The sequence below is a fragment of the Vulpes vulpes genome, chromosome 7, assembly GCF_048418805.1.
Source record: "Vulpes vulpes isolate BD-2025 chromosome 7, VulVul3, whole genome shotgun sequence".
Classification (NCBI taxonomy): domain Eukaryota; kingdom Metazoa; phylum Chordata; class Mammalia; order Carnivora; family Canidae; genus Vulpes; species Vulpes vulpes.
Window position 1 is genome coordinate 88562274 of NC_132786.1, and position 13301 is coordinate 88575574.

General features: G+C 37.9%; 1 protein-coding gene and 1 long non-coding RNA gene across 11 annotated transcripts in view; one reads left to right on the plus strand and one right to left on the minus strand.

Annotated features, from left to right (window-relative positions):
* The window catches only part of UMAD1 (UBAP1-MVB12-associated (UMA) domain containing 1), a 254545-nt gene that overhangs the window by 225396 nt on the left and 15848 nt on the right, over positions 1 to 13301 (plus strand). For 7 of the 10 annotated variants that reach the window (XM_026003822.2, XM_072764399.1, XM_026003823.2 and 4 more), the window contains 2 exons: positions 1401 to 1615; positions 2281 to 3295. The exons of 1 other annotated variant lie outside the window; for it this stretch is intronic. In XM_026003822.2, the coding sequence (XP_025859607.2) occupies positions 1401 to 1615; positions 2281 to 2491 (426 nt within the window). In that variant the 3' untranslated portion in view covers positions 2492 to 3295. Of the gene's footprint in view, positions 1 to 1400; positions 2100 to 2280; positions 3296 to 13301 lie in introns of those variants that run through there. 2 more of the 10 variants (XM_026003824.2, XM_026003825.2) reach the window with 1 other exon arrangement.
* Positions 1 to 13301, minus strand: part of LOC140599714 (uncharacterized) — a 101861-nt gene that overhangs the window by 4868 nt on the left and 83692 nt on the right. The window lies entirely within an intron of this gene.

The following is a 13301-nucleotide window of genomic DNA, read 5'->3' on the forward strand; positions in this document are numbered from 1 at the left end:
TGGTTATGGAGTGCTGGGCAGTGGAGATACAGCAGTGAACATGGGAAGTGAAACTCCTTAAGCTTCCAAGGGGTGATACCAGAATAAATTATATACCATATAACAAGGTGCCAAGGGCTATGGAGAGGGAGACGGAGTGCCGGAGAGGGGGAAGTGAGGGCCAGGATACAGTTTAAATAGTTGGTCAGGGGAGGCCTCCCTGAAGACATGAGAGAAGGAATCTGGTATTTCTGGGAGAAGAACCTCTGGGGCAGAGGGACTGGAGAGGAAAGGGCCAAGGCAGAAGCAGTCTGGGTGTGCAGGAGCACCAATGGGAGGTAGTGGGATGAGAAAGAAGGGAGCCAGGACAGACTAGCTGAGGATCCTGTCAGAGAGGTACGTGGAGCCAGATCAGGAAGGGCCTCGGAGGCCTCCATACAGACACAGCGGTCTTATTCTGCATGAGACCCAGTTGAGGGGGTCGGGGAGTCACATTTTGCCTAACCTGGTTTGAGGTAGGTTTCAGCTGCATGGAGCAGCGAGTCGTTGGTTTCTCTTCAATTTTTTATTCATTCTCCTGTTGATGGATACTCAGGTGGTTTCCGGTTTGGGGCTTGCATAGAGTGTTGTGAACACCCTGGTGCATATCTTTTGGTAAAGTACTATGTATAAGGTATACCAGTCTTGAAGAAATTGAACAAAATATATCAGTTCCTCTTTGAAAACCTTGTGTAACATAACATGCTAGTTCCAGTGAAAGTCAGGCAATCAACCAATACTTACGGTTCGCATACTAGGTAAACACTCAAATATATATTAGGGTATATGAGGCGGAGGATACACGCGTACATACAAAATACGCAAGGTAAGGCATGCAAGGTGGAGAATACAAAGAAATGTCAAAAAGATTTGTTGCCCTCAAGTACCCGAGTCTAGTTGGGGATAAGACCTATGCATATGAAACAGCCACCAGCATGGACACAAACAGGAATTGCCAAATAATATCCTAGGCAATTTGCCCCATATTCTCTCTGAAGTGAGAAAGGTCACTTTGGACTGTGTTGATATAAGATTTCACAGGGAAGCTGGGAATTCCCTAGAGCCTGAAAGCATACATCAGATCTGTGAGCCAGACTTTGTAGACATTATCAGGCTAAGGAAATAGCAAGAATGCCAATTCGTATTTGAGAGGGCCATGGGTGGCCAGTCTGAGTAAAAGTAGGGTTTAGGATTCATTTCAAAGTCCAGTAGAGACTGAGATGGATGTATTTCTCAAGTGAAATAAATAATAGCATTCTGATCTAGGACTCTTTCTGTATCCCACATTTCACAATCATTTTGCTATATTAATGCCACATTTACCATTCCTAAGCCTCCAAGTCCACAAGGTCTAAATGACTTAAATATATATGTATTTTTAGACTGGCAAAGAAACCTCATCCAGTGTGACTGGAGCAGGCCCCGAGGTGGAAAATAAGGCAGGCCAGACTTTGGAAAACAACTCGTTAATGGCCGAACTCCTGAACGACGTGCCCTTCACCTTGGCCCCACACGTGCTGGCTGTGCAGGGCACCATCAGTGACCTTCCAGACCACTTACTCTCCTATGATGTCAGCGAAAATTTATCACGGTTTTGGTACGATTTCACCCTTGAAAATTCAGTGCTCTGTGATTTGTAATCTGTCTCTTTGCACCTTAACAGCTTGAAACAAAAGTTTGCCTATTTTATTTAACCTGTTTGATGTTCTTTGCCATTTCACTGCTTAAAGGTCCTTAGAAAAGCAAGGATCATAAAGCAAACGACATTAATGTTCATTACTCTATTTCTTAGAATATATTTGTACAAAGGTTGGACTTAAGCTCTACTTCCTTTCCCCCAGATAATAAATATAAAAATTAGGCTATCAGGGTTTTATGAAAGGAGCGGATTCCATCAGCTGGTCTATCAAAATATAACACCTCGAGTTTATCTTAGGAGAACTGTGAGAAAGAGCTGTGGCACTTTTCTTAGTTACCACAACTCCAAAATCTGTGCTTAGAATGAGAATGCTAACTCTCTTCTCTGGTTTGGAGGAAGCTTGAATTAATGTTATTCCCTTTCTTCCACAATGTTTATGAATGAATTCAGAAAAAGTGTCATCTAGTAGCTCAATCTCTTCAATCCTGATTTAGACAGCGAGGTAGAAATTTACAACGTTTCCTAAAACGCAGTGGTAGTTTGCTGAGCCATGAATGCCATACCTGCTCTGGAACACCTTTTCCTTCGAGTGATACGTTTCAACTTCCTCCCACCCATGGCAGCCCTTTCCACCGTGGATGGTCCCTGGATGCCTGCCTTTGTGTTCTGCCTCACTGCTACTTCAGAGCCTGTGCCCTCACCAGCTTTCCAGAGAAGTCCCCCTGCTTCTGCCTTGGTTGGCATTTGCTCCCCTTACCACATATGTTCCCAGTTTATGAAGAGATTCACGTTTCCTTTCAACCTCTCTGCCTCCTAAAGAAAAACATCTCATGATGATACATATTATTGCTGATAACACTCTTATTTAGAAATTTGTTGGCCACCATACAGATGGAAATGTTTTACTGCTAGAAAAGCTGAAATCGACTCATTTCCAATTAGAGTGAAGGCAAAACACCTAACTATGACTTTTAGTTCTTGGCTATCCATTATTTATTCTAACTAAAGCAGTAAGGAACTGCCATTGGTCAATAAACTGTAAAGAGAAGAAGCAAACTGTGATGGAGTATTTTCCATGCCATGGAAAATTTAAATCACATTTGTTTTGATTAGGAGCAATACACTTTATTGATTCTGTGCCAAATTTTAAGTATATTTTTTACAAAGATAGAGTGCCATAGCAAAACTAGACTCTGTGCATAAAGGTACCTGAATCATTTAAGTTTTACGTGTTGTGCATGTTTGTTTAATAAATGTAGCATTGTCTTGATAAAAATGCCATATTATTTAAAAGTTAAATGAACATTTCTATTGACAAAAATGTGCTTCATTTACAAATAATGTTACCAAATGAGGGGAGTGATTACATTAAATATCTACACAGTTTTCATAAAACATCAGTCTAGGAAATGTGAACTAACATGAATGTGAACATTTTATAGTAGTTTTTGTGAAAGCATACTTTTGAATATCCACGTTAATGTACCTTGAAAGTGAATGTTAAGTACATCATCAATTTGTCTAATATATTTGTGAAATTTTCTCATTTATATTTATGTCTACCATGTTATAAATATGCTTGTATTTTCATTTGTCTAAAATAATTGTTATATTTAAATAAATGTGAATTAAAATAAATCAATATTTTGATTATTTTCAGATCCAGAAAAAAATAGCTTTCTTTACATTCATTTTTTTTTTTTAAGATTTTATTTATTTATTCATGAAAGACACAGAGATTGAGAGAGAGAGGCAGAGACACAGGCAGAGGGAGAAGCAGGCTCCATGCAGGGAACCCGACGTGGGACTCGATCCCAGGTCTCCAGGATCACACCCTGGACTGAAGGCAGCACTAAACCTCTGAGCCACCCGGGCTGCCCCTACATTCATATTTGAATGCAAGTTATTAATTCTTTGTGAGGCAGATATTTAAGTATATAGTTTGTGAAGTGCCACAAAAAATGAAATTTCCACTTATATGTAAATTTAAGGGAATAACTTTGAAAATGGAAAGATCACTAGTCCTGGCTTCACGGGACTGGAAAGATTTGGAAGAAATCACATGAATATCTAACTCTAGATAGATCCCCATCATCACAAAATTTAGCAAGGGCTAGTGTTCGCAACCTTTTTTTAACAAAAGCATTTTAGTTTTCTTAACCTTGTGTATGAATCAGTGTTACTATTTTAAAATTGGAAGAAACATTAGAAATCATCCAGCCAACTTCATTTACCCAAGAGAAACTTGAAGCCTAGAGAGGTTAAGTGACCTAACTCACCTGGTTAGTGATAAACATTTAATTCAATAGTGTTCATAATTATAAATTACAACAAAGCTGTATGTTCTGGTGGAAAGAGTTTGGAGAGCCACCCCTCCCCCCCCACCACCAAAAAAAAGGGAAAGAGTTTGGACCTCTGAGGCAAGCCAGACAGTCTGTAATGGCTCCCTCACTTACAAGCTGTGGGACTTTGGTCAGTTCCCTAACCTCTGGTTATCTTAGTTCCCACACTTGTTAAATAGTAATTGTATGCACCTTGCAGCATTAAGTTTTAGACGGTTTTGTCAGATGTGTGACAGCATAAAGCTTGACACACCATAGGTGTTCTAAGAAAGGGAGCCGCTATAATTCTCATTACTTACCACACGTGCACATTAGTCTAACAAAATGCAAAATACATATTAACTGAACTGCTTAAAGAGTCATATAAAAAACAGCAACTTAACATTTATTGTTGGTCTCTCCTGCCCCATTATTTTTTTTTCCATAGTAAATACCTAACTATAGGAAAAATTTCTAAAATATGTCGGTTGACTCTCTGCAATTCCTTAGTTAAGAATTCCCTACGGGACACTTTCTTTTCTCTTATTATCAAGAATCATGGCCATTTTCCTTAATACAAATTATCATTAGAAAAAGTAAAGTAGAGAATGTACAAATGCTTTTACTGAATCTTATTTTTAGCCCTAAAATATATTCAGGAAGTTGCATGTATTTTTCTCTGGCTTTCTTTAATGGCATTTGCATCTTTTCCTAAAAGCAGAATTAGAGCGGTAATTCTGACCAACTTATTATGGTTAAATTTTGATTGAACTTTTAAAATTGTACCACTAGGTATTAACAAAAGCACATTTCTTGTTAAAGTTCTGGAAATCCATAATAATTTGTTTTTTTAAGTAAACATTCACTGAACCAACACTTTTTTCCCCTTTTCAAAGGAAAATGACAAATTAGGAATAGTATGGAAAAAAAATCTTTTCTAATAGTCCCAGAATCCTAACGTCTTATAATTCTAAAGGACAGATCAGAGTAGCAAAGAAATAATCTCATCCATGTTCTAAAACAGTGGTACATCAGATCTTACTCCTTTAACTATCATGATAACTGAGGGCAATGTTCATTTATTGATCATTTGTTATCAAGCAAAGAATGCTACTTTCAGAGATAATACATTGTCTTACTATGTCAATAGTAACATTCACATGAATAAGTATATTTGGTAGGTGGCTGAAGGTGGCTTTTTTTAAAAAACTATTTTATTTATTTATTCATGAGAGAAAAAGGCAGAGACATAGGCAGAGGGTAGAAGCAGGCTCCCTGCACGGAGCCTGATGTGGGACTCAATCCCGGACCCTGGGATCAGGCCCTGAGCCAAAGGCAGACGCTCAACTGCTGAGCCACCCGGTGTCCCAGGATGTTGTCTTTTAAAGCCATTGAGAAGAGTTTGTGGAGATTATCTTTTGAACACTTGTGTCATCCTACTAAGGGCATGACTCACATAGTATTGAAAAATCTGAAACTTTCAAAATAGGTCTGATTCCACTGATAGTACATTGTTCTGAAAGATGAAGTATTCTTATGTGTCAGGAAAACAACGCTTTATGCCGTATGGTTTGGTGCATCCATGTGGGTGAAAAAGACTCATTGATTGATGTGAAACTCTCTTACAGTCAATATAGCAGTATTTAGACATCATTAAATAAACTTTTTATGTTAGGGTAGCTTTAGATTTATAGAAAAGTCACAAAAATAGTGCAGGGTTCCTATATACCTCCTACTTAGTGTTCCTTTTGTTAACATCTCAAACTACTACAGAGCATTTGCTACAACTAATGAACCAATGTTAGTTCATTACTATTAACTAAAGTCCATACTCTATTCTGATTTCACGGTTTTCACATAATGTTCTTTCTTCCCTTCTAGCATCCCAGCTTGTAGAACACGTTACATTTAGTCATCATGTCTCCTTAGGCTACTTTTGGCTGTAACAGTTTCTCAGACTTTTCTTGTTTTTTTGACCATGACATTTTTCTGGAGTGTACTAGTCAGGTATTTTGTAGAATATCCTTCAACTGGGGTTTATCTAATGTTTTCACATAGTTCGATTACAGGTTTTTAGAGGTAGATTACAAAGATGACATACCCTTCAATGGTGGTATATCATATCAAGGGTACATGCTATCAACATGATATTCCTACTGATGTTATTAACCTTTATCACCTGGCCAAGGTAGTGTTTTTGCCAGACTTCTCCACTGTTAAGTAAATCCCTTCTCCACTTTTATACTCTACTTTTTGGAAGTAATTGATAAATCATAGCCCATATTCAAGCAGTAGGAAATTAAGCTCCACTTCTGTAAGAGGCAAGTAGCCACATAAATTATTTGGAATTCTTTCATATAAGAGATATGCCTCTTCTCTCCAATTTATTTATTTATTATTTTCTTATTTATATTGGGACTCATAAATATTCCCTCTTTTTTTTTTCAACACCTAAATCAGTGGTAGCCAAGAGATATATTTACACCTTTATAAAAATTAATAAAAGAAAATTTGGCACATTTTCCATGGTGCACATGAATACCATTTGTTGTTGGATATGAAAATATATTCTATGATTTTCTCAGAATTCATCTCCCTTCAGATATATTTCTCCTTAACTTGTCATAACTATAACTGTATGCACAGTAGACTTTCCCTGAGAGCTGCGGGTGTTGCATTGTAAGTGGAGTCCTCTTCAATACTTGGCCTTTTCCTACCTCTCATTCCCATAATGATTGCATCTTACACATAAATGTCATTCTTCAGCAAGTGATGTAGAGGCAAAATTAGAGTGTAATCATTTTCCTCTCTAAAGAACCAAGATAACTCATGATGCACAGAGCTCTTCTCTACAATAGATGACTTTTTTTAGTAATCGCAAAAACAAAGTTGCAGCTCCGTAAGTTTCTAAAGAAAGAAATGTTTCATTTTCAACCTTTAAGAAGTAGTTTTAAGAAAGAGTATAAGGAAAACTCAGTCTTCTTTTGGAGGGGGAGGTGCCCAAGAAACTCTTATTTTTACTTCTGATTAACCAGAACTGTGTGCTAAAACTTAAAGCGGATCTCCTCCAATTTCACTTGGGGAAAAAAAGTCAGTCAAAGCAAAAAGCATCTTATTTTGTCCTTGGAAGAAACCTGAATATAGTTCTTTGTCAAGAATTTGCCCAGTCCCAATTTTAACCCCTACCAAGGAAATAAATCCTTACAATCAAAGGTAAGGCAAAGGATAATTGCATCCAGAACAACCCATCAGTAGGCTAACCCTGAACCAGCCCCACAGACAGCTTTTTAGTTCCTACCCAGGCCAGAGAGAGAGAGTCAGACAATAGACTGTTTCAGAGGTCAGTTGAGGAGACAGCCTCCCACTTAGGACTGCTGCCAGGGACGTACAATCCAGTGTCTGACATCTGGGTTCTGCAGCTGCCAAGTCTGCCCCTTGTGTGGCCACAGGTGTTGGCTATAATTCTGAGACACATGGGGAAGAAGGAACAGGGTAATGTCAGTTTTGCTGTACGTATGTGTGTTTATGTGTAGTTTTTTAATTTTGTTTTTCAAAAGGTACATAATTTGTTTCAAAATTAATGTATTTCGACATAATGGCAAGGAACATTTGGAAGGCTAATGAAGAAGCAGCTTTTGTTCATGAATAGGACCAAAACAAAGCCAAATCTTATACCTGTCGGGTACACCATACACTCATAAAGCTGTGTGTGCCATGTTTAGCTCAGTCATTTGAATAGGCCTTCTCAGGACCGAAAAGAAATAGAACGGATGCCAAGAAGCCAACAGGCAGTTGGTCTAAGATAAAACCTCAATACTTACCCTCTCCCAATAGCGATCCCCCGACCCATCCTTCTTTTGAATGTTCACACGAATTTGTGTTTATCAGTGTTTTTGAGCCTGGGACAGACTGCATCTAGTTTTCTATTTCACGCTATAGCAGTTGTAACCATCAGTTAACACCCTTAAAGACATAACACCAAGCTCTCCCCTTTTCAGAAGACTTAGCTCCTATTTGAAGGGCAAATCTAGAAGTTCCTACCTCAGGTAAGTATTTGAGGTTTCTAACCCTAAAGATACGGACAGTAAAAGAAATGAAGATGATTAATAGAAAGGAATGACACTGTTAAGAACTATAAAAAAACTGAGAGTCAAAGGCATTGAAAATATAGATAGGTCTATACCTCCATAATTAAATATACACTCCTCCCTTGTTTTGCGTACTTCATAGTTTGAAATTGAATTTAATGGAGAAAGAAGGAATCTTCAGATTTCATCTTCTCGCCAAATGTCATCTAAGAAGAAATGCTTGAATCCTTAAGCCAGTGTTTCTCTATCTATTAAAATCAATATACCCCACAATTTTTGTTCACTGTAGCTCTTATATATTTTACCAGTAAGGAAAATTTTTGAGAAGTTCTACTTTGTGTTTTCTATTACAAAGACAGTAGGTAAATTGAATATATTTTCTCAAAGTATGGCCACAATCCCATTTCCCTTAAGAATCAATGCTTTGTTTTTGATGTTCTGTTGGACTTATGCTTGGCACATAAATCCTCGATCAGGCTTTGTTGAAAGAATGAGTGAACCAATGAAATAAATCATTAAATTATCTAGAAATGAGCCTTTCCAAAAGCAAAGGAATAGAATTTCAAGACGTTTATAGTTTTCTAGTCTTCAGTAAGTTCCCCCAATTTATCATGCTGTGTTTGTGCAGCTGAAAATAATGCTTAGTTTACCAAGCCTCTACAAATTGTGCCTTTTGTCTGTTTTGGGTATTCTCCATGTTTTTCAGGTTGTGTTTTCCTTTGCCCATAATGACCATGTATATTCTCATGATGAGTAAGAACTGATTTTAGACAATACAGTATATTTTGGTGCTGTGGATTAACTCATTTGAGGTTTTATCTAGCTGCCAAGTTTCCCCTGTGTGTTCTTGGTTATTTTTGCATAATTTCTGCCCCAGAACTTATTAATCCTATATGACTGACCCCTGAAAAATGTCTTCACCTTTCATATGCTTTCCCTGAGCACATGTGAGTATTTCGAATGCACTTGGTTTAGATAAAGACATTTTTCAAGGATCCTTAGTATTTCCTTTAGAACTATTCTGTATCTCTGTCTTACATTTCCTACCCAACCAATTCTCTTTCCTCGTCATAGGAACATGTTTAGATCCTTTCCCTCTAACTCCAGCTGTGAACTCTTTTTTCATCTATTTGGAGTCAAGTTTTGTGAGCGGCCTATATTTGTATCTCCACTTCCTCACTTTCTGTTTTCTCATTAGCCCTCTGTAACCTGGTTTCCCATCCCTGGTTAGAATCTCCACTGAACTGCTTCATATGGAGCCACCTCCAACCCACCAAGTGCCTTATGTCTGGGTCTTTCAGGCAGTCCTCACGATCGGTTCATTCTACTGTCCTGAAAGTGTCTTCAACCTTGCTTGCTGTGACACTTGCCTTTCTAGATTCCCCTCCATTTCTGTGACCATTCTACCTTATACCACTGGGGACTTCTTTTCCTCATTCCACCCTAAAATACTGGCTCTCTTCTACTCCCTGTCTTCTCCCCACACCGTTATATTCATGCTTGTCTGCTATTGTTGACACTCAAACTGATCTCTAGCACTGAACTCTTAAGTTCTGCATCTATATAAACAGTGTGTTAATCAGACATCTCTCTTGACGCTTCCTCTCGGCTTCTCTAGCAAGACCACGATAGCTGTTGTTGTTTGCATCTGCTGCTCTACATTCTTTCACATCCCTCATCTTCTGCTTCCATTCACCGTAGGGAATTCCTTCTTCACTCCATATGGTCTTGATGGGAAATAGCATACTTGTTACACTCCTGGACCCCAAGGGGCAGACACATATCCTGCCCTGGTTCAGTCAGCATCCCTCTTACCGACTGATACTAATGTAAGCAGAGCGCAGCACCTCTCCTTGCTGGAGTCCTGACAGCCATCCTTCCCTTTGTGTTTCCAAGTCCTGACCTATCATCTGAAGCCCTGGGTGACCAAGCAGGAACTATAGGAGTCTATTCATTTTTCCTTCTTACTCAGTAGCTCCATATTCAATTGGTGATAAATCTTTGTGAATTATATGTCATAAAGACTTGTTGCTCCAATGTGCCTCTCTTCTCCATACCTACTGCTCCTACTTCAGTCTCTGTCTTCATCATTTCTCCCAACTGATCTCCCTGCATCCCCTACACGATAGCCAGAAAGAACTTGTTAAAAAATAGATTGAAAACCCTCAGTACCTCTCTGATATCCTCTTGAGAATTGAAGCACCTTAAGGCAAAAAGGGGCCCTCAATGGTCTCTCTAGCCTCATCTCAGATCATGCCCTGTGTGCTCTTCCCTAGTGACCAGAACATGCCACACCTCCTTTACTGTCCTTATATTCTGTTCTCGGCTTGGAATGCCCTGACCTTCCCTCCTCTTCCTCCTCCTTCTTCTTTCTTCTTTCTTCTTCTTTCTTCTTTTTTCTTCTTTCTTCTTCTTTCTTCTTCTTTCTTCTTTTCTTCTTCTTCTTCTTCTTCTTCTTCTTCTTCTTCTTCTTCTTCTTCTTTCTTCTTCTTCTTCTTCTTCTTCTTCTTCTTCTTCTTCTTCTTCCTCCTTTCTTCTTCTTCTTCTTGTTTTATCTTTGTTTTCCCAGTCATAAAATATTTATTAAGGCATACTTCAGGGAATATAGCAAATACAAAATGTAGGATAAATCTGATATGAAATAATTTCAATCCTCTCAAAGTCAACACAGCCTTCAATGCTCTGCAGATGTAAAACCACCAGTGAGACTCACTGAAAGCAGTTTGACTTCTCCAGAAGAGGCTTTTCATGAACATTCACAACTCAAGCATCTGAAAACCTCTTTTAAGTGCAAAACCACACTACACTTACGTAGCATTCATGCATTCATATTGTTCTCATTAGTCATTACTAGTCAACTTGCCTAAAACACTGGGGAAAAAAAGCACAATGGAGGCTCACAAAAATATGCTTATAAATGAACCTGTCCTTGCAAAACACACACTGTAGCGGAAGAAGAGTCATTAAAAAAAGTAGTTTGCATGCTGCAGGAGTTGTGTTCATTTAAACAATCTCCAGTGAACCAATCTGTGACTAAATTATTTTACAGGGTTTCATTCAAGTATCATCTCCTCTGGGAAACCTTTCCTATTCCTCCTAAGCTGGATTGGATGTCCTTCCACATTCCTTTTCCATCTTGTGGTCTCCTCTTTCAAGGTTCTAGACCCACGGTAGACATTGTTTGTCTACTATATAACTCTGTGAATGGATCCTAACCTGTATTTCCATGCTTAACATGATGCCTGACACATAGCATGTGCTTAGTATAAGTTGGTTGAACGGGCAAATCATTGAATCACCACTGATTTGAGGAAACATATAAGGTTCTTATCCCATCTACATTAGATTTTGCCCTTGAGTCTGTGTTGGAAGCCTTTAGGCAACCTTTTAGACATTCACATGCCATTTCCTTAATGTTCTCAAATTTGTATCCTAAATAATAGCTTCTTAAATTTTTTGAAAGTAGTTGTGTACCTTTTGTTTGGTTAGCTGTATCAATAACAATACAATAAAACTATTTTGTATTTATCATAATCTTTTACACAGTGTTAGGTTAACCCTTTAAATTTGGGGGGGTATAAGTGACTATGACTGTTGTAACTTGGGTTTTATTTTTTGGCTTTCTTTACACAGAGGGAACTTTCTTCTGCCTTCTATTAAATCAACATTGATTAACGCTAATTAAATTATATGGCTCTTTTTCAATCATGGATTTGTGTAGAATTAAACATATAACATAAAAATTGAATGCCTGATGTTTTAATGGGCTGTGGCATTTTGTTTTCATGTAACCTAACCTTACTGAAAGATTTGAAAATATTAATCCTTTTGACAGTGGTCCACATTCTTGAAGAACAGCTCATTTTACTTTTGAGAAAAAACAATTATCTGAGGAAAGAAGACTATCATGTTGATTTTTCATGCAACCAAAGTAGGTTCTAAAATATTCTTTAACCTATCCATTTATTTGGTAGCCAGTTTACTGCATGAATTCAACTTTTTAATTTCTGCAATGAATTAGAATGATTTTGTACATTAGTCAATTGAATTTCCAACCAGTATGGTCACGTTAGTAATTGCAACCTCTAAACTTCCCCATAGATACAAAGATGCAGTTTTATATCATTTTCAAAAAACAGGGAATGCATTAGTAGCCAGCCTCTTAAAATTTTCATTTAGTCTATAAAAAGAAAAATAAATCCCTGTTATGTTGTCTAACAAAATTCTGCATTTCTGTTGTCTAAATCACAACTTACAAATATTTTATAACATCAAGAAGTAACAAAATATTTCATTAGATAGCTTCTTAGCAAAAACAGTCTCTAGAACTAAACTCAAATGAAAGTTCTTAACCTTTATTACCTTCTCATTCTTGATTAAAACATCTTGTTAAATGAGTATCAGGGGTCATTTCTTTCCCCGCTCCAACTGAAAAAACCTATTTGCTGAAACTATCTCTACACATTTTAGGTTTACCACCCTATGATTTTAAGTGACTCTAAAGTTTCTACACTTGGCAATGTACACTTATCAGAAAGGGACTGTAGGAATAAAGCTCTCAGTAAGCAAAGCAGTTGTCTCTGGGGTGTGGGTTATTTCCATTTGGGCTTTTCTAGTGTTCATGGAGATACACTTGAGGCATTATTTCTTCTTTCATGTTGATTGTGATAAGAGCCTCATTTCCCAGTGCAATCTATCACTACCCTGCAGGTCAGAGACCACTGGGCTTGCTGCTTTTGTTGTGCCAGGGACAGCAGATGCGATATCCTTCGGCCTGGGTGTGCTTTGTTATGCTTGTTAAGTACAAAATGCCAGAAATGTACCCAGTGCTTGACAAAACATAAAACACAGAAGACAAGGGCTCTATCCTTACCACCTTTCATTCCAGAATATAAAATAGCAGGTAGCAGTAACAGAATCAGGTTGGCTACCAAAGACAGGCTTGATTATCATGAAATGCCAGGTAAGTGAGCCAATTTAAATGAAAATTATGTAAAGAGGTGAATGGGAGGGCATGTGGTAGTTATTTAGAGGAATCTAAGAACATCTTTTGAGAGCTAGTTTACTATTTTGAAAAACTAATACGTATTTACCTTGCTATAGTATGTGCTATGAAATACATGATATTAAAAGACTGGGTGAGGTGAGAGGTGGAACAGAAAGAGAATCTACGGCACCTAGAAATGAAGCCATATTCTCCTGTGACGAGCCTGGAAATAATGAGCTACTTAGTAC